This window comes from Symphalangus syndactylus, chromosome 12 (assembly GCF_028878055.3).
Source record: "Symphalangus syndactylus isolate Jambi chromosome 12, NHGRI_mSymSyn1-v2.1_pri, whole genome shotgun sequence".
NCBI classification, from domain to species: Eukaryota; Metazoa; Chordata; class Mammalia; order Primates; family Hylobatidae; genus Symphalangus; species Symphalangus syndactylus.
In genome coordinates, this window is record NC_072441.2 from 68,377,465 (window position 1) to 68,398,298 (window position 20,834).

A 20,834-nucleotide genomic window follows, 5' to 3' on the forward strand; every position below is an offset into this window, starting at 1 on the left:
AGGACCAAATGATCACTTAGCATAAGGCCCTGCTACAGCCTTATATGCCACTCAGAGTTGCTACCCTGACGACTTCATATAACTCTATGGCAGGTCCTTGTGGTTAAGGGTGTGGGCTGGGAAGCCAGACATCCTGAGCGTCTTTCCAACTTTATGCTTCCCAGTGAGGTAAGCTCTCTCAGCCTCAGCTTCCTCAGTTGTAATAAAAAGAATGCCTTCCTCATGGGGTTCTTGTGTACATATAAGTACACAGTAAGTGACAATCATCATCATCTTCCTCATAGTCATGATGTATTTAGAGGTCAAGACAGCCTGTTTGAATTTGAATCTTGGCTTAGGTACAGTGAGTGATTTGGGCAACTTATTTAACCTCTAAAACTCATGTTCCTCATCTGACACTAGAATAATAATCATCATGCACGTATTACAGAGTGGCTTTAGGTGCTAAATAAGGTCATCTACATAAAGCTCCTAGCACAGTTCCTCAGTACTGTTAGTTCTTTAAGAAGAACTGTATTATTTTCCTGGATGTATGATCTTCTTCCTTGGGGTGGTGGGGGTAGGTGTTTGGTTGGGGCGAAAGGCCGTGTCTAACTTGTTAGCAAGAGCAAAGGAATGCAGAGGGACCGTTTTGCAGGAATGAAATTCCTAGTCCTGCAGTCAGGTCCATTGCCCCAGGTTGCACATCAGTGCTGTGCAGGTAAATCACTGATTAACCACAAATTCAGAGTCAGGGACTTTCACAGACAAGTCTTTCGTTTTCCCAACCCTGAGTAGCAAGGCCCTCGCTCACAGAAGGTGCTTCTAGAGCTCCTCCCCATCCCCCTGCTCTCACCTCAGTGCATGCTTACAGCTTCCCAGTACAAGCCCCAGCCTGGGCTCTTTTGGGGAAAGGCACAGCTTCAGGCCCAGGGATATTTGTGCAGGGAGGAGGTGGAAGTAGTTTCTGGAGCTTGATTCATTACAGCAGAAATCTCGGTCAAACAGGTTCCTGCAACTTCAGGGAGGCCTCTTTGTTCTATTGTTCCAAAGAGCCAGACAGGCTTCCCCACAATCCTGGAAGGGAGCGGGTGAGGTGGAGTCTGGCCAGCAGGCTGCTGCCTATGGCTACTGCATCTCTGTTCACATAACACCAGGGATCCAATTCTGTTTGATTATAGCTTGTAAACCTTAGGCAATTGGCTTCCTTTGCTATTTGCTCCTCCAGGGAAGAGTGGTGGCCAGAATCGGTGGAAAACCCACTGAAGCCACACTGGCTTTTTTTGGGAGGGTGGAGACAAGGGCTAGATCATGTTGAAAAGTGAAAAAGACAAGAGAGTGCTCAGATAATTCAGAACATAAATTTGGTTTTGATACAATGGAATATTATTCGGCCCTTAAAAGGAATGATATGTGCAATGTCATTGGGACACCTTGAAAACATCATGCTAAGTGAAAGATGCCACACACAAAAGGCTACATATTAAATGATTCCATTTACATGAAATGTCCAGAATAGGCAAATTTTAGAGATACTAGGTAATTCCTGCTTGCAGAGGTGGGTGAGAGGGAAATGGGAGTGACTGCTAATGGCTGTTTTTCAAAATGTTCTAGAATTAGATACTGATTATGTTTGCACAACTTTGTGAATGTACTAAAAACCACTGAAATCTTCACTTTAAAAGGGTTACTATTATGGTATATGGATTATATCTTGATTTTATAAATTATATGATAAAAAATGTGGGTTTCATTCTGTAAGAAACTATGGAGGCTATTAGTGTATTGCCAAAAAAGGGAAGGAAAAGCTGGTCTGCCAGTGAAGAGTTTAGGGCTCAGTCTTGGTTGGTCATCTAACTCTCTAATCATCTGCCAGACAAATATTTATTGAGCACCTACCATGAGTCAAGACACTGTGCAAGAATCAGCTGTATAGTGATGAAAAAGGCAATCTGTTCACCCTTCATGATCTGCCACTAACTGTGTTCTCTTGGGCAGTTTGTTCAACTTCTCCAAACCACTGTTTCCTGATCTGTCTAGTGGAACCATCTCTAGATCTCTCCCTATGAGTATACAAGAGACTGAGGTCCCCAGCAAATACCATGAAAGTCTACATTCCCTTGTCTTCTCTGGTTACATTCTGGGTTGTCCCAGGGTTTCCAACATGCACTTCAGAATCTGTGCTTCCACTTTCTCTTGGGGACTCTCTATCTCACAGAGCACTGCCATAGGGAATTGCTACCTGCAGAATTAATTTTCCTGCACTTCACTCTCCACTGGTGTTGAAAAGAGTGAAACCAGAGAAAAGTCGTCCAAGTTCCAAAAACAAAGTTACCTATCCGTTTACAGGGTCATCTTGCACTTTTAAAATAAGCTGCTCATTTTCCCCAGTTCTCATTATTTAGGGGAATGTTTCCTACTTCATTTCCTAAGCACAGACAATATTTTATGGATCAAAGTACACATTTATCCTATTTTCAGGTAGAATTGTGGTTGATATAGGCTAGATGGCAAAATTGGTAAATAAACTTTTAATGTGAACAGAAGTTCACATGTGCACACACACACAAGCATACACACACCCTGTAAAGCTGGTATGTTTTAATATCTCCCCCAGGGCCCAGTGTACCTTTCTATGTTTAGGAAGCAAAGCAGAATGTTTGAGGTTCTTGAAAGCATCTCCAAAAACACTTCATAAAATCAACTGGAGAAAAAAATAATATCCCGCTAGGCTTCCCACACCATCAGCAGCAATCGTGAAGCTGGCTTGCCCCCTGGCCCACTTCTCTTCCCTGTGTTCTACCCCAGGATAATGTAGCCCTTGTCACAAGACTTGTTGTCCCTTCTCTGTTCTATAGATAAAGTTTAAGACATGGTGAGATTAAAAGTGATATGGTTTGGATCTGTGTTTCCTACCCAAATCTCCTGTTGAAATGTAACCCCAATGCTGGAGGTGGGGCCTGGTGGGAGATGATTGGATCGTGGGGGTGGTTTCCTATGATTTAACACCATGCCCCACTTGGTGTGAGTTCTCACAAGATCTGGTTATATAAAAGTGTGTGGCATCTCCCCACCACCTTGGTCCTGCTCCTGCCATGTGAGGTGTCTGCTCCCGCTTTGCCTTCTGCCATGAGTAAAAGCTCCCTGAAGCCTCCCCAGAAGCAGATACTGCCCTGTTTCCTGTACAACCTGAAGAACTGTGAGCCAATGAAGCTCTTTTCTTTATAAATTACCCTGTCTGTGGTATTTCTTTATTGCAATGTGAGAATGGACTAATACAATAAGATTTCCATTTGAGTTTCTCTTTTAGGTTCTGCATACCAATAAAACTACTGACATCAGCTGGTCTAAAAGGCTGAGCAAGGGGCTGACTTATGGAAGAATGCAGTTTCCACATCCTCACGATTTCATCCCCTTACCCAGATCAATCGATGACCCCAATTTTCCAGGCCCTCACCTTCCATGATCCTCTTAAAAACCCTTTCCCAGAACCCCTTGAAGAATTGGATTTGTGGCCTGAGAATCCCTCCCCTTACCCATTTGGCAGCCTTGCGATTATTAAACTCTTTCTCTGCTGCAAATCCCACTGACTCAGTGTGTTTGGTCCATTGCTGTGCAGCAGTGTAGGAACCCGGTAGTCTATAACTTCTGATTTGTTCACACCTTCTCTTCTCTTAGCCGTGTGCACAATTGAAAACGAACTCATACTTAATGGGCGACCACCAGGGGGTGCCCAATATCTTGCAGTTGCATTGTGGATGGGATGTGAGAGAAGAGAAAGGTGAGAGCTGACAAAGGTAAGAAATCGGTACTTGCTAAAGCTGTAAAAGAGCAGATTGAAGGTTTCCTACCTGGGTCACTCTTCTCTGCAAAGGCCACAATGTGGATCCCATTCAAATCATCTTCCTGTATGAGAAAGGAATCAAAAGTTACACTTCCAGCTGGAGGGATACAAAGGACTGAGCTGGGGACAGGGACTCAGAAGCTGGAATGGAAATAGGAGAGGTAGGGAGAGGTGTGGAAGCGAAGACAAACACAGAGGCACAGAGGAGTACAGTGGGGCTCACATTAAGGAAGGAATGCTGAGGAGCAACTGCCACGAATGCATAGGGTTTGGATCAGGGACTCGGATAAATGAGTTTGCAAGACAGGAAAATACCAACCACACGCAAGACATTAGCACTAAATGAGCCTCACTCCTGTGGTCTGGTGGTTCCAGGAGAGGAGCAGTAAAAGGCAAAATGAGAAAGAACATGAGTCTGGTTTATCAGGAGATCTGAGGGCAACAACGGGTCTAGAGGCAGCTCAGTAAAAGCAGCTGTCAGTCTCTGTTTCAAGAATTTACCACTGGCAGATAGAGTCAGTGATGCACCAGATTATGGAGGCTTCTGAATGCTGTGGACAGATCCTGAAACTATATCCAAATGGATGGCAGACAGGAATCATTAAGGTCAATTAGGATGTGGGCTGGTGGTGTTCACACAGGAATCACAGACGAGGGTTGTGCTTCCCTGTTAGGATCCTGCCTACCGAACCCATGTAGTGTGTAGGGGACGCTGCTGACTGTGACCTCTAGGTGACTTCCTTGAAGTCCTTGCCCAGTCAGTATAGGCCTCCAGTGCATTTCTGAGGCTGCAGGAATTGTCTGGAATTTGAGTGCAAGGAAGGTTGAGGGTGTGTGATTGAGAAAAGTGGTGTATGGCTGTGGGGGCAGGGGCAGGAAGAAGAACCTAGAGAGAGTATTTTAAGTCTATGAGGCAAACGAGGGACATTTCATGTCTCTACACCCTGGACAGCAAGGACCCTGTGCCTTGTGTCTCCTTTGCAATGATTATTCCTGGAGAAAGAAGAGCTAGAGCTTGGAAGGGGCTCTGCTACCACAAATGTGATTCTCAGGAGACTTGGGGAGGAATACGTGTGAGAAAGAGGCACCTGGGGACAAGGCCGAGTGCATACTGATGATGAGACATAGGGAGAGGTATGCTTTGGGCACCCTGAATGTCATTATCAGAATCATCCTATGGAAAAGCCTCCAGGAGTCTCAACCTTCCCATGATCTCTGTTTCCATTTCAATTGATTTTAATGCTGGTGCAATCCTATCTAAATGCTAATTTTTTTCCTTAGAGTTTGGAATGGACAAAGCCTCCACAAATGCTAAGAAAGATTAAATGGAAAATATTATTATTAAAAACAAGAGAGTGGGCGCTGCCTTGGTCAGATTCTCTGGGGAATTTAATTTTACAGATATACGCATGTGTGTGCCTGTGTGTGCCGGCTTATTACACAAATCCGACAGCAACCAGAAGGGGAGTCTGAGGTTTCACTGTTTTACATTTGCTATTATCACCAGACAGAATATCCCAATCAGTTCTCATTAGGCTAGCCTGTGTCTCTGTCTCCTGCCATCAGATGGGAGTGAGCGCTGTTAATTCTGTGAAGCAGGCTTCATTTCTGTGTGCCCTGCTAGAACGCATTAGGAAATTGGCTTTAGAATTAAGAATCCATATTTCTTTTCTAGGAGGCTGCTCATAATACGGCTGTCACTCCCCAGACCCAAGATGGTCCCTGGAGGGAGCACTGTCACCAAGGGAAAGAGCCTGTCTCTGTGTGCGTCACAAAGATTCAGCACGCAGACCTGTATTCCACATCCACAAGGAAGCAGGCCAGCGCTAGGTGCCAGGCATTTTCGAGTAATAAACTCATAGAGCCAGAACCCATGGGCAAGCTGGCAAGTCGGGGTTACTCAGTGAGAACCCAGCTTGCACAGGGGAGGAAGAGCTGTGCTGACTTTAGGGCTGAGAACCCCTGTTGCTTCTCTGAATCCCACAGCCTTTGCTACCCAGATCTCTCATTTGGTCTTTAGGTCACATTGTCTTGGAAATTCTGTTTTTAATTGCATGAATCTTCCCTCCTCAACTAGATGGAAAGCTCACTAAAGGAAGGGATTATGCCTTAAGAAAACAACAGTTATTAAAGTGGCAACAGTATCTGCTATTTGCCACTTTTTCTGTACTTACTTTGTAAGTACATAATCTCAAAATCTCCTAAGAAAGTCTAATTCTTATTGAATGCTTGAAGAATCAAAGTGACTTACCTAAGGCCAAAGAACTAGTAGTGACAGAAGGGGGATTCAAGCCAGTTCTGTCTGGACCCAAAGCCCACTGTCTTGGTCCATTCAGGCTGCTATAACAACATATCAAAACCTGGGTAGCTTATAAACAACAGAAATTTATTTCTCACTGTTGTGGAGGCTGGGAAGTCAAGGCGCCAGCAGATTTGGTGTCTTGCGAGGCCTGCTTTCTGGCTCAGAAACAGTGCCTTCCTGCTGTGTCCTCACGGTGGAAGGGACCAGCTAGCTCTCTGGGGCCTCTTTTAGGGCATTAATCCCAACATGAGGGTTCAGCCCTCAAGACCTAATCACTTCCCAAAGGCCCCATCTCCTCACACCATTACCTTGGGGGCTATGATTCCAATGTATGAATTTGCACGGGGACACAAACATTCAGACCACGGAATCTGTACTCTTTCTTTCTCACCACCACCAGCAGAACAGGCTCCTTGAATTTATTGCCCCCTGCAGGGTTTGCAGAAGATGTTGTAAACTTAGATCAATGGCTCTTAAGTTGAAAGAGGCTGGAAAGAGACCTGTATACAAAGTAACTGAGTGCAAGATTTCCCAAAGAACTAGAGATTTGGGAATAATGTCAGAGAATCCCTTCCATTGGATACCCCAGCACTTTGTATGTGCCTCTGTCGCAGCAGTGAGCATACTGGGCTGGCATTATATGTCTTGAGACTGTTTCATCTACTTAATCTGAGCTCTTAAGGACAGGACAGCAATGTTAGTCTTTATAACCTCATTGTTTAGCACAGAGGTTCTTTTTAATGCCTATAGACTCAAAAAAGGAGTATGGCAATAAAAACTTTACTCACTGAAGAAAATTAGAAAATATTAGGTATACCAAGAAGAAACTATGCTTAACAATTACCTACCAACAACATATATTACCACTTAATATTTTACTCAGTTTCCTTCCAGTCTCTGTTGAATGTTTGTTCTCATGTTGAATGAAGAGATGCAAAGAAAAATGCGGTTAAAATAAGCAGGCTCCCAATTTAAGGTGCAATGGAGTGACCTAGATGCTTGTCTGGGGGTCTCTGACTCCATCTTGAAAGTATTTTGTTGTTGCAATATAGGGAGGCTTCTTTTAGAAGAAATTGCTGACTCTCCTTCCCTGTGGGCAGTTCCCCAGGACTCTAGCGGGCCACTTGGCTAGATGGAGGGTGAGGTCTCCAAGGGGAATTACAGATCAGCACTGGGTCTCTTTTTGCGCTGCCTCAGCTTGACATTCTTTGAGTATTTAAAATAAATAAATAGCTTTCCAATGTACACACAGCAAATATTACCAGGCACCAGTTTCTTTAGTAATCATATGTGATGTGTTTTCTATGGCCTGCATCTTAAAAACCTGCACAATTAGAGAGAGAGAAAGATCAATCGTTGTTTTAGTCCTAGCTGGCTTTCCCGTCTTATTGAATATTTCTCAATGTCTCGGGAAGTAGATGTCTGGGGAAGTGGATGTTGAAGATAAAGACTTTTGTTTTTCTTTCGAACAGGGTTTCACTCTGTTGCCCAGGTTGGAGTGCAGTGGCACATCTCGGCTCACTGCAGCCTCTGCCTCCCAGGCTCAAAGGATGCTCCTGCCTCAGCCTCTCAAGTAGCTGGGACTCTTGGCACACACCACCACACCCAGCTAATTTTTGTATTTTTTGCAGAGATGGGGTTTCGCTATGTTGCCCAGGCTGCTTTTGAATTCCTTGACTCAAGCGATCTGCCCACCTCAGCCTCCCAAAGTGCTGGGACTATAGACATGAGCCACCTTGCCTGGCCAAAAAGATTTTGAAGTTCATTAACTGGTCACTTTCCACAACCACATCTGTGGTTTAAGTTGCTGTGGCCACGTGGCCCACAGAGATGCCACTCTTTAGAGAAGTGACCTGCTAGGGGGCCCAGGTAGAGGAGGGGGAATGGAAAGTGGCTCCTCAGAGGTCCTTTGGATGGACTGATTTCTGTTTCTCCCTTTCAGGGAAACAAAGATGACACTGGAGAGGCCTGTCCTGCCTTCCCTCTAGTTAGAGACTTGAATGACAGGCAGACTAGGTCTGGTTAGGGTTCCTGGGTAAGACATGGGGCTGTTCCAGAACGGGGAGGGAAGGAATAAACCATTTCAGTTGCCCTTTTCTCTACCTCGTTAAATTAAATACGCTGCCCTTCCCCAAGTTGAGAACAATTCGATATGCAATAATGTGGAAAATATGAGCCATCACCATTATTTTATATTATAGCAAAAGGCTGTATTTTATCTTATTCATTAAATGAAAAGAAAGGAGAGAATGAGTTCCAATGAAACCAGACACCGAACTTCCTTTCTGAACATCTGCCTCTAATGTGTCAACAGGGAGTATTTCTGCAGCAGTGTGGGATATGTGAGGACACAGGCTCCCCATCTACAGAACACCATGATCTTGAGTGATATTGCTATGACAGGAAGGAAAGACCTGGGAGAAGGGGTCCAGGGTCCACAGTGTTATATTCCCCCCCTTCCTAGAACCTAGATAATTGAGACTTGCCTCTTAGGAATAAAGACAATAAAAAGAAAAAAACTGAAGATAAAGCCATAGCAAAAGAGAACATCAATAATGACTTTCAATTTAAAGTGGTATTTTGTGCCGTGAAAGACAAAGACCAAGACTCCGTTCCAAATTAAAGGTGACTAAAGAAGCATAAGCAGGCCGGGCATGGTAGTTCATGCCTGTAATCCAAGCACTTTGGGAGGCCAAGGAGGGAGGATCACCTGAGGTCAGCAGGTCAAGACCAGCCTGGCCAACATGGTGAAACCCTGTCGCTACTAAAAACACAAAAATTAGCCAGGCGTGGTGGTATGCACCTGTAATCCCAGCTACTTGGGAGGCTGAAGGAGGAGAATCACATGAACCTGGGAGGCAGAGGCTGCAGTGAGCCAAGATGGTGCCACTGTACTCCAGCCTGGGTGACAGAAGGAGAATCCGTCTCAAAAAAAATAATAATAATAAAAGAAAAAGAAACATAGGCAAATGCAAGTGTGGAATCCTGGATTGGATTCTGGGCCAGGAAAAAGAGACGTTTTTCTTTTGCAGTAAAGGACATTGCTCGGACAACTGGCCAATTTGAATAATGGTAGTAGACTTATTATGTCAGTGTTAATTTCCTGATTTTGATAATTCTATCTCTATCTATCTATCTATCTATCTATCTATCTATCTATCTAATCTATCATCATCTATCTATCTATGTATCTGTGTAGGTAGAAGGCATGATAAAATGTTAACATTTGGGAGATCTAGGTGAAGAGATAATGAAGTTCTTTGCACTATTTTGGTACATCTGAAATTATTTTAGGGTAAAAAGTAAAAACAATTAAAAATATGATTTTAAAGCACTATTATAACTTTTTGCTATTACTATTTTAAAATATATTAATAAGACTCTTTTTTTTGGAGACAGGGTCTCACTCTGTTGCCCAGGCTGGAGTGCAGTGGTGCAATCACAGCTAACTGCAACCTCTGCCTCCCAGATGAAAGTGATTTTCTTACATCAGCCTCCAGAGTAGGTGGGACTACAGGCGCCTGCCACCATACTTGGCTAATTTTTGTATTTTTTGGTAGGAATGGGGTTTCACCATGTTGGCCAGGCTGGTCTCGAACTCCTGACGTCAAGTGATCTACCCACCTTGGCCTCCCAAAGTGCTGAGATTACAGGCATGAGTCACTATGCCTAGCGATAAGACCATTTTAATATCTTTGAAAGGTTTAAATGTTAGGAAAGTTTGTTTCTATTGTGCTGAGTTGTTATTAAATAGTCCGCTCCTCTGGACTGTATTATTTACCCTTTGGTATCTTGTGAAATGTTTGCTCTACCTTCAAACATCCAAGTAAGTTACAGACCAGTAAAACAGTGTCAAGTTACTCCCTGGTTCTGTTCATCCGTCACTTCAAAGAATTAAATAGATAAATACTTCCGTGTTAATTCCTTTCTCCTCCTTCCCAGCCCTCACCCCAAATGGCCCCTTGTGGGTACATAGTCACTCTGGGGAGGCATTTTTCAGAGAACACCAGGTTTGGCTCCAGATGGCCTATATTTAAGTTCCAAGAACTAATGGTTATTAGTTATGTGTCCTTTAATGATTAAGCTGTATGAGCATCAGTTTCTGACTATGTAAAATGGGGCTAAAATAGTACTTGGTTTTTGTTTGTTTGTTTGTTTGGGGAACAGAGTCTTGCTGTGTTGCCCAGGCTGGAGTGCAGTGGCATTATCATGTCTCACTGAAGCCTCAAGCGTCTGTGCTCAAACAATCCTCCCACCTCAACTTCCCAAGTAGCTGGGACTACAGGTATGCCCCACTATGCCCGACTAATTAATAATACTTGTTCTACATCACTTTCTAGAGCTATTGGAAGATGCAAATAAAAAGATGCATGGAACGCTTTGAAAAATGCTCCACAGCCTTTGTTGTTTATGAAATTCTGTACATAAGGTGTGGGTTGGGGGTTTATCTCCAGGGCCCTCTATCTAACACTATTTGAGCTGCCTGACATATTATCCATGACACAGACCTAGAGGACAATTTGGCTCAGCTGCTTGCCAGTGCCTTCAGTTGATAGTTTAAAAAAACAGCTACCATATTCTGAACTCTTCATATTCATCCTTATAAGTCTCAATTTTAGATAAGGAAATTTAGACAGCTCAGAAAGGCCACAGGACTTGACATAGGACACAAAGCTACTAGGTGGCAGATTCTGGACTTGAACCCAAGTCTCTATTACTTTGTAACCTGAGTTCCTTCCACTGTGTTACTGTGCGGCTCTGATGGTCAATGAACAGGAGCTATAGTCACTGTGGGAAATGAACTAAGAGTAATTTTGCCTAGTGAGTAGTACCAAAGAGGCTTAGATTGATCCATGGAGAACTGTGTTTTAATTGAGCATGACGTGCATGCTTTTGTTTTGTTTTGTTTCGGTTTTTTGAAACAGTGTCTCAATCTGTTGCCCAGGCTGGAGAGCAGCGCCAGGATCACAGCTCACTGCAGACTTGACCTCCCAGGCTCAAGCAATCCTCCTGCCTCAGCCTCCCAAATAGCTGGAACTCCAGGCATATGCCACCATGCTCGGCTACTTTTTGTATTTTCTTGTAGAGACAGGGTTTTGCTATGTTGCCCAGGCTGCTCTCGGACACCTGAACTCAAGTGATCCCCGGCCCCGGCCTCCTAGAGTGCCGGGATTACAGTTGTGAGCCCTCGTATCCAATCTGTCCATGTTTCAAATACTCATCTAGACATCCACCTCAGCCAAATAAAGCTTGGTTTGAGTTTGGGGACTTAATCTAAGAAGCACTCCTCTTTGGGACTATACTCATCTCTACAAGGCAAGGAGAGTTTGCCTCTTTCTTACCCATGTTTCAAACATTTCTTCTGGGCGCAGGCGACGTAGAGTGGGTCTGAAAAAAAAAAAAAGAAGGAGCTTCCTTGAGTAAGGATCACTGTGGCAGATATGGCAGCCACAGCATCATGAAATGTAAAATGAGTTGATGGTTCCTTTGCAAGGCATGGAGAGCCCTAAAAACCCACTTATCTTCTAAGGAAACAGACCTGCTCTACTCTGCTGTGTCAGACAGCGAGCTGGGCCAAGCCACTCAGCCTTTTCATAGACCCACTGATCCAAGAATTATAAAGTCGATTACAAACATGGGTCAGAGGGCACAGGGTCAGCTCATTCCCAGGACAAGATGCCATTTCCCTCCTCACAGATAGCCACCATTCCAGAGAGCCCACAGCAGGCCTGGAATGAGAAACCTGAGGGGGAAAACAGGAAATCTCGGATTTTGTAGGTTAAAACTGCCTTTGTTTTATCATCTGGGGTATACATTGAAAGTCCTTTAGGGATATTTAGGGGAGCAGACAGGATCTATATTTTGCTCATAGTTTCATTTCTTTCTGAATATTGGCAAATAGTGCTGGACATATTAGTATCTGTTCCTCCAAGTACTGCCTTCCTGAAGGAACTAGGACCGTCCAGGTGAGGGGGATCACAGTACTGCAGGTCCAATGAACACACTCATGTACATGCCAGGTGGGGTGGATGGACAAGCCAGTGAGTCCACTACCATGTTCCATATTCCCATATCTTCCCTCCCTCAAGAGCAGCGGTCAAAAAACTACAGCTGGTGGGACAAATCCAGCCAGGGCCTCCTGTTTTCCTAAATAAACTTTTACTGGGACACAGCCACACCCATTTGTTTATACACGATCCATGGCTGCTTTCATGCCACAGCCGCAGTTAAGTAGTTGCAACAGACGCCATCTGACCCACAGAACCTGAAATATTTACCATTTTGTTCTTTACAGAAAAAGTTTGCTGATCCATGCTAGAACTACACTAAGTGGTATCAAGCATTTCTCTCCCAGAAGTTCTATGCATAGAGTGTTCATCCTTGGCTAAGTTACTTAACTATTAAGTCCAATTCCTTGATCTGTAAAATTGGGATAATAATAATTACTCCGTAAGGTTGGAGATTAGATAAAATAGTTTCCCTAAAGCACTGGGCATAGTTATTGGTATACAGGAACTTTCACTAAATTGCTATCATTCCTAGTATAGAATTTTATTTATATCTTGCCCTGGCTTTGAGGGCATTTGCTGACTGAGGGATTTATCAAACTCTGCTTGCAGGTGCAGACTTAGATTCAGAAGTAATAACATCCCTGCTAGTCATCACTGATCAACAAAGCCATACTACTGAGTTCTGTACTGCTGGGGTACTAACTAGGTTGTTGCTCTTGGCAGGTCTGAAATGTTAGCACAGAGAGGCTCCTCTCCATTCCCCAGACCCCAGGCCCCCAGCCCCCACATGCCATCTCAGGCACCTTTGGTGTTCCTTCACAAACTCCACAAGCTCCTCTTCTGTGTAAGGTTTGTTGGGGATGGCAATGGGCTCATCCATAAATGGCTCATAGAAGTCAACCTCATTCATCTTCAAAGATAATTTCTTTGCAACCTGTAACCATTGGAAATAAGACAAAGTTTATTTGAATGCTAGTCTAGAATAGCAATGTGTTGTCCATCTAAGATAAGTGTGTATGTTTTCTGGCAAAGACATAGAAACAGATGTACAGTTTTAACTTCAATGTTGAAGTGATAGGAACTCATCACCCAAGGCCTGGCTAGACCAATCTTCTTTTGTGATCAAAGAAGGAAAGATAGGAAGGAAAAAGACTTATCTAGCAAATAAGGGTCAGGCAGGGGCAGGGAGCCGTTGAGATGCAAAGTGGGAAATTTAATTCTACAATCACCATCACTCTACTGCATTTGCCAGGGCTGGATGGGAAGCAAATGCCAGTGGAGCATATTTACTATCCTGTGTTGTGTGGATTTAATGGAACCAATGTTGATAAAACAGGCAATTGATGGAGATCCTTAAGGCATACAGGTACTCAGAATCAGAACTCAAACCATTAGCCTGTCTTTGATCTGCTCATAGCCCTAATTGCTTTTTACGTTGAAGTGCTGGCCCTACAGTTAAATCTCTCAGTACCCAGCTTGCTTTGTGGTTTGTCAGGCTTTGGGAGCTGCCCAGTTTGTCAGCAGTTTTGAGGTGACTGACCATCTTGCTTTGTTCTGGGTGGAAGGGCTCCCTGGGATGCAGGACTTTCAGTACTAAAACTTGGACAGACCCCAGTAAGCCAGCATGATTTGCTCATCTTACAACAGATAAAGAGCTCAGAGAGCCAGCCCATAGCCTGGAAGACATTTTCTCTCTGGATTAAAGCGGCCACATGTTCAGTGTGTTGTCAAGGCAGAATGGTTGCTATTTCCCTGCACAGCTGCTGAACTCAGGACCTCCGTTTGTGAAATGATTTGAGAGGCCTGGAATGTGCAATGCTCTACAGAAAACCAAATGCCACTCTTTTCTAGTTCAGAGCTGTGGTTCAAGAAAGCACAGGGATGAATAGTGGTTCCCTTTAAGCTGAAGAGGAATTGCCTAAGAGCTGACGCACTGTGATGGTAACCCGTGGTGCCATGACCCAGGGCGGCTGCAACTAACTGGGGAAGGGGAGGAGCTGGGTATTGCATAAGCTCTTACACAAGGAGGTCCATTCTGAGGAAACACTGATATCCATTTGGTTTTTGTCATCAATTGCTATGAATTCCAGGTCACTATATTCTGAAAGGCATTTCATATAGTACTTAAGCAAGAGAAATTCCAGCATCCTACTCAGAGATCAAGAAAACAGGCCACGTTGACAGCTATAGTCAGTCAAGGGAGATTTTATTGTCAGGTTAATTTTAAGAGAGGGAGACGTGGAGTTTTTTCTAACTGTTTTTCCCTTTTCTCAGGGGTAGGCGGGTGATGTGGATGATGGGGTGATGAGGCAGGGAGCCAGAGTGGGCAAGAAAATGGCATTGAATTCTGGTTTTCTGAGTTCACTCACTATGTATTCTAGGAACCAGAAGACTGTTTCCATGAAAGGAGAAGTGATCAGAATGAAAACAGTAATAACAAACATATGGAGTGCTTATCATGTGCCAGGCACCGCTGCCAGGTGTTTTAGGTTGATTCTTTGTTTAATTCTCACTTTGATTGTATGTGGTAAGAATGATTATTATAGTTATTTTACAAACGATGAACCTGAGGCACAATTTGGGTAAGAAATTTGTCAGGATCATGTATCTGGAGGGAGCAGAGCCAGAAGTCAAACCCACCTGGTGGTGGTGATAGTCTCCAGTCTCTGAATGCCAGTGTCTGGGTCCACAGTGCTGTCTATGAATGTAAAAATTGGATTGTCGTATCCTTAATTTAAGTCTTGGAAATGCTGAGTAAAATTTCCCAGGGATCTCTTCACTGTCTCACTGGAGTGCCCTCATCTTTTATCTCAGAGAATCCCTCTCTTTCATTCTTTTTCTTTTTTTTTTTTTGAGACCGAGTTTTGCTCTTGTTGCCCAGGCTGGAGTGCAATGGCACAGTCTCGGCTCACCGCAACCTCCGCCTCCCAGGTTCGAGCAATTCTCCCGCCTCAGCCTCCTGAGTAGCTGGGATTATGGGCACAGGCCACCACACCCAGCTAATTTTTGTATTTTTAGTAGAGATGGGGTTTCGCCATGTTGTCCAGGCTGGTCTCGAACTACTGACTTCAGGTGATCCACCTCCCCCCTCGGTCTCCCAAAGTGCTGGGATTACAGGCATGAGCCACCACGCCCAACCCCCCTCTTTCATTCTTATTAATCTTATCTTGGATGGTAAGGACTGAAGGGGATTTGACTGGTTGAAGCTTTTATTCATTCCTTTATTCAGTAAGTATTTAGTGGGGCCTACTGAATCCAAGGCATTATTCCAGGAGGAGATCTGGTTCATGGGTATTAGCATTGTATAAGAATGAATTATATTATTAAGAACCAAATGGGTCCATAAAAATGAATTCTTTCATGCTTTTATCTGTTAACTAGTTGGAAAAGATTTTAGCAAAGAAAACTACAAAGTACAATGCCAATTTTCTGACATGTGCATGTGTATGAATTTTGATACAGATCATTTTTCCTCCAGTTAGCAAGCCATTTTAGTTGTTGCCACTGAAACCAACTCAAGTATTAGGTTGGTGCAAAAGTAATCGCAGTTTTTGCCAAAAGTAATGGTTTTTGCCATTACTAAATTTAGGTCTTCCCAACATCTATCTTCTCCACTAACTTTGTTTAGTCACAGCTCCCTTTGGCTCCAGTGTGATTTAAAAAAGAAAGTGATTTTTTGTCTCATTGTTCACTCAGACAAAGAGAGGAACAGGTCAGTGGGCGGGGACATGAGATTATAAGAACTGATATTTTTCAGGCTGGGAGGTGCAGCAGAGTGGAACCATCCTTGGCCCTCTGACCCTCTCTTGCTCTAACTGCTTCTTCAGAGAGGTTAGGCCTTCATGTGGCTTGATTTAGGATTAGTATCAATAGATCAGTACTGGTCCCAAACCTGCACACCCTTTAAAATTCCTTGGGAGGCTTTCGAAAATGCAGATTCCCAGACACTGCCACAACCCTAAAAAATTAAAATTTCCAGGGCTGGGGCCCAGAGACCAATGGTTTTAAAAGCTTGTTGGAGGATACTAATATGGATAGTGGTTGGGATCTACTGACTGCCAAATTTACATCAGCAGCCATGACATCTCACCCTCTTTACAGTCCTGCAATTCATATGATGTATTTATTGGTTTGTTTACTTTTGAACTTTCTGTCTTTCCATCTTCTCTTTCCCACAATAAACTTTAAATTCTAAAGGGCAGGAATCTGCTTTTCTCAATGTTGTGTCCCTGTCACTGAGAAGAGTGCCTGGCACATAAAGGGCACTCAGTAAATACTTGTTGAGTGAATGAATGACTGAATTAATTAATTAATTAAAGACATTTCCAGTTGAATGTTTCCCCAACTTTTAGAAAATAGAACTCATAATCCCATCTCATGTTCCTCAATAGATTCTTCTTCCTAGATTTCCTAATGTTTTTAGTAGCTTCATAATTTTTGCTGTCTTGATGCCAAGACTTGCTTTCTTAAGTTATTTTGAGGCCTTCTCTCATCATCTCATCAACGGCCTGATCTTCTTGTTATATCCACTTTTGCTAGTGCCAGTTGTTTTTTGCATTTTTGTGACTACATTAGTGCTTTCTTGTCCCTTGCCTCTCCTGGTTTCAGACCTCAACAAAGCATCTCCAGGTCCCTCTGAGATTCCCTAGGGTGTGTTGTACAAACAAGTCCTTTCAGCCACTTCACATTTATTATTTTTCCCCTCTTCTGTCCTAGCACTCCCTGCTGGAAACCACTGAGGCTCTACCGGGTGCAGTCATGCCTTCTGGACCCCACCATCTCCCCTTGAACACCCCCTCCACCCCAACTGAAGGATGCAAGTTCTTAAGAACCAAATGGCATCAGAGTCCTCTCAGTGCTCTCCCCTCTGTGTGCCTTTGTCTTTTTAAATGTTCTGAAATCCAACAAGGCTACACGAACACTGGCACTTATGACTCAGTGTCCTACAGAGTTTTAATAAAGCATCTCTCTGAATTTTTAATCATAGCCTGACCTCACCTTTTTCATGGACAACAGGCATGAAGCTATACAGTTGCACTAGGAGGCACTTCTACAAACAGATACTACTCTGAGCTCAACGTTGAACCACCCCTCTAAAAACTAAGTCATTGTTGTTTGGCCAAATTAATTGGCCTGCCTCTCTCTTCCTTTCAGCTGGATTTTTACCCAGGAGCCACTTTAGACACACCTAGTCCGTTAGAACCAAATGTTCCATCAGAACCATATGTCAGTAATGGATTCAGTTTTGGCTTCTCTGTTCCTCCCTTTCTCTACTAATATCCTATCCAAGCCTCCCACTTCCTGGGCCTAGATGACTGCCTTCTTATGAACAATGGTGCTCATAGCTGGCTATTACTGAATGCTTCCTGTGTGCCAAACACCAGCTAGGCAGTTTGCATATATTGCTTCTTTCTCTGGAGTAAAGTAGGAGAGAGCATTGACTTTGAAGTCAGGCTGGTCTGAGATTATAGCAAGCTTCTCAATTCAGTAACTACAAGATCATGAAAAAATCACTTAATCTTTCAGCACCTCAGTTTCATCTTCTGTAGAATGAGGATACTAATTCCTCCCTTATGGGAGTGTTGAGAGGATGAAGTGAAGAAAATCCATGTTAACTTCTTAGCACACACTCTGGCACAAAGAGATTTCTTAGCACAGACTCTGGCACATAAAATTTTTTTTGAATTTATTATTTTTTATATTTTTATTTTTATTTTTTGAGAGAGGATTTCACTCCATTGCCCAGGATGGAGTACAATGGTACGATCACGGCTCACTGCACCTTCAACCTCCTGAGCTCAAGTGATCCTCCCACCTCAGCCTCCCAAGTAGTTGGGACTACAAGTGTGTGCCACCACACCCAGCTAATTTTTGTATTTTTTGTAGAGAAGGGGTCTCATTATGTTGCCCAGGCTCGTCTCCAACTCCAAGGCTCATGCAATCCACCCCCCTCAGCTTCCCAAAGTGTTGGGATTACAGGTGTGAGCCACAGCGCCTAGCTCATAATAGACACTTAATAGTTTTTCTGAATATTCTTGCTCAAGATCCCTCTCAACTGTAATACAACTAATTAGGATAAACATTCTTCAAGTTTAGATCATGTTACTTGGATTATAGACCACTCTTCTGGATCATAGGCTTGAAGACAGAGCTACGTCCACAGAAGCGGTTCATCATATACATGAACTGAACACAATCTCATCCCACCATGCCCATTCCCTGCTTCAGCTCACTGGCTTCCTCTTGTTTTTCACAGAACACTTGCTTGAACTCATCACAGAGGAGTTCCCATTCTACTTCCCATCCTGACACAGCAGAAGGGGAAGTATGCAACCCCAGGAAGGGAGAGGATATCCCCTAAGGAAAAAGGAAGCGGTAGCTCAGTGGGCTGGCACACTCTGGGCCCACACATTTCCCATCTCAGTGTATGAGAAGATAACGGTGGGCTGTCACTTTTCCTTGAATGTTTTTATAAATATTCTTACATCCTCTGACTTAGTCATCTTTGTACTCATCTTAAATCCAATAGTGATTTAGTGATATAATTCTTAACCCTTCTAGAGAAAGAGGCAAGGCAGGATGGTTAATGTTGCTAAAAGAAAAGAAAGAGTGGTGGGAGTTCAAACTTTAATTCTTCATGCCTACAAAACTGTTCAAATTGGGGTTTCACAGGTACTTACCCCTTTGTCAAAGGTGGCAAAGAATTTGATGTAAGGCTGGAAGTGTTCAGCTGCTTCTTCAAAAGCCTTGTAGTCTAAAGGGAAAATAAAGATGAAGGGAGAGACATTTTCAAGATGCACACTGAAGAATCTTCTTTTTAAATGATGTAGAGAGTAGAAAGCCAATTAATCCTGATTGGATAATAATTTAGTAGATATTGTTTAGATAGGTATTATTTAATATTATTTAAACCCATAGTTTCCCCCAAGGAGTTGGAATTGACTGGCATTCAAACGCCCAAGAGAAGACCCCTTCACCACACTTTTATGAACTGCAGGTAGAAAGCAGGAAACAGAGGGAACTGGGAGGACAAGAGAGAGAAAAAGACGCGTAAAACTCCAAACCGAAATAAAAAGGCCTTTCACTCTAACTCACTTCTACTTATAATCATGCCCTCTAGAGAGAGTGCAGTTTGCCAGAATAAATGGGCCCTAAGTAAGAAGGAAATTCATCTCACAGTGTAAAGTAACCTCAATCACAATTGACATCACAGAAGTATTTTAAACTTCTTAATGGAAGTACCCCTGTTGCTGAATTCTAGTTTTCTTTCCCCTTTTTTCATTTTAAAGTTTTCTTTTTTATTCTGATGCCTCAAGAGGATTTCTTAAACTTAATCAAGCCCTTGATTGACTGTGGTCTCAAACTCGAGTCCATATTGGCTGAGGCAGTATGAGATCAGGTGAGTGTGGGAGTGCTGTACCTTGGTACACCTGGGGAGTTACTTGAGAAAGAGATTTGTCCTCAAGCCTTAGTTGTGAGGGTGATGATGGTAATTGTGGCGGTGGTGGTGGTTATGAATAAATGCTATAAGCCTGAGAGTCAATGAGCCTGTGATTTATTCTTAACAAGATTAACTTCTTTCCATTTCATGGAATTCCATTTCCCTTAACCATCAGAAGTATAAGCCTTTGTTAGAATTCTGAGACCTTGCAGAATTTACTAAGATTCTATCAAAATTTTTTTAGAACAATGTTAATTCAGAGGATACCAAAATGAGTAAGACACAGATACTGATCTTCAAAAGCTCTCAGCCTAGAGAGAGCTACTGATCCTTAAAGAATCAAAATGCAACACGATAGTTGTTACAACAGAGGTGAGTGCCGCAAACACAGGTGAGAGAGGGGTTGGTAAGTCATGAGAATACTTGCACATACTGATACACACTCACACTAACTTGTCCTCATAAAAGTAAGTGGGTAGTCAAAAAAGATATCCTGTAACCTCATAGCTGGGGTCGAGAATTGGGTGGAGGGGAGAAGATGGCTGAGAGCATTTGAAGAATGAATGGAGTGAAGGTAAGGAAATAGAATGGCTAAAGCAACACCTAAGCCATCTGTGTCTAAAGCAGCGGTGGTCTCTATCAGAATCCTCTGTCCCCCTCTTTTCCAATCCCCATGTCCCTGATGAATTTCTCCTCCCTTCCATGAACTGCCACCCTGATGGAAAGAATGGCTTAGGCCTGTGTCAGGAGCTTCCCTTCCTCTCTTGGAGAGCTGGTCTACATCACTTTAAGATGAAGAACGGAGCAGGGTGACCTCCAGATGGGTGATTCAAAATGTGGCTTGACCTTTAGCCTCAGCCAAACAGCAGTTGTTTTCCAAGAAGCCTCTTCTTGTCTTCTGCTCTGATGGAGCTCAGGTCATCTCTAGGCTTTCCCTGCCTCCTGATCAGCCTGTTCCTGGTCCCTTGCAGTCAGACCCCTCTCCCACTTTCTTTGATGACTCTTTTGGCTTCTGGACTAGGCTCCTGAACGTTGAATTCCCAGCCTCCAGCTTACTAAAAACTTATCTTAGCATTTTCTCTCCTTTCTTCCCCATCTCTCAGGGTTGTGCATACTGGATATTAGTATCACAGATTTTAGTAACTGGGTGTGGTTGATGGCACCATTTAGAAACCCTGACCAGAAATGCTTGGAATAATATCATCTGTCTTACAAAGAAGAACCAAACCAAGTTGTTGGGGATGAAACATTCAAAGA

General features: G+C 43.3%; 1 protein-coding gene across 1 annotated transcript in view; it reads right to left on the reverse strand.

Annotated features, from left to right (window-relative positions):
• CASQ2 (calsequestrin 2) overlaps positions 1–20,834 on the reverse strand; it is a 69,820-nt gene that overhangs the window by 14,017 nt on the left and 34,969 nt on the right. The window contains exons 5-8 of the mRNA XM_063628038.1: positions 18,817–18,890; positions 12,940–13,070; positions 11,468–11,513; positions 3,831–3,885 (exon numbers count right to left, since the gene is read on the reverse strand). Coding sequence (XP_063484108.1) covers positions 3,831–3,885; positions 11,468–11,513; positions 12,940–13,070; positions 18,817–18,890 — 306 coding nt within the window. The remainder of the gene's footprint in view (positions 1–3,830; positions 3,886–11,467; positions 11,514–12,939; positions 13,071–18,816; positions 18,891–20,834) is intronic.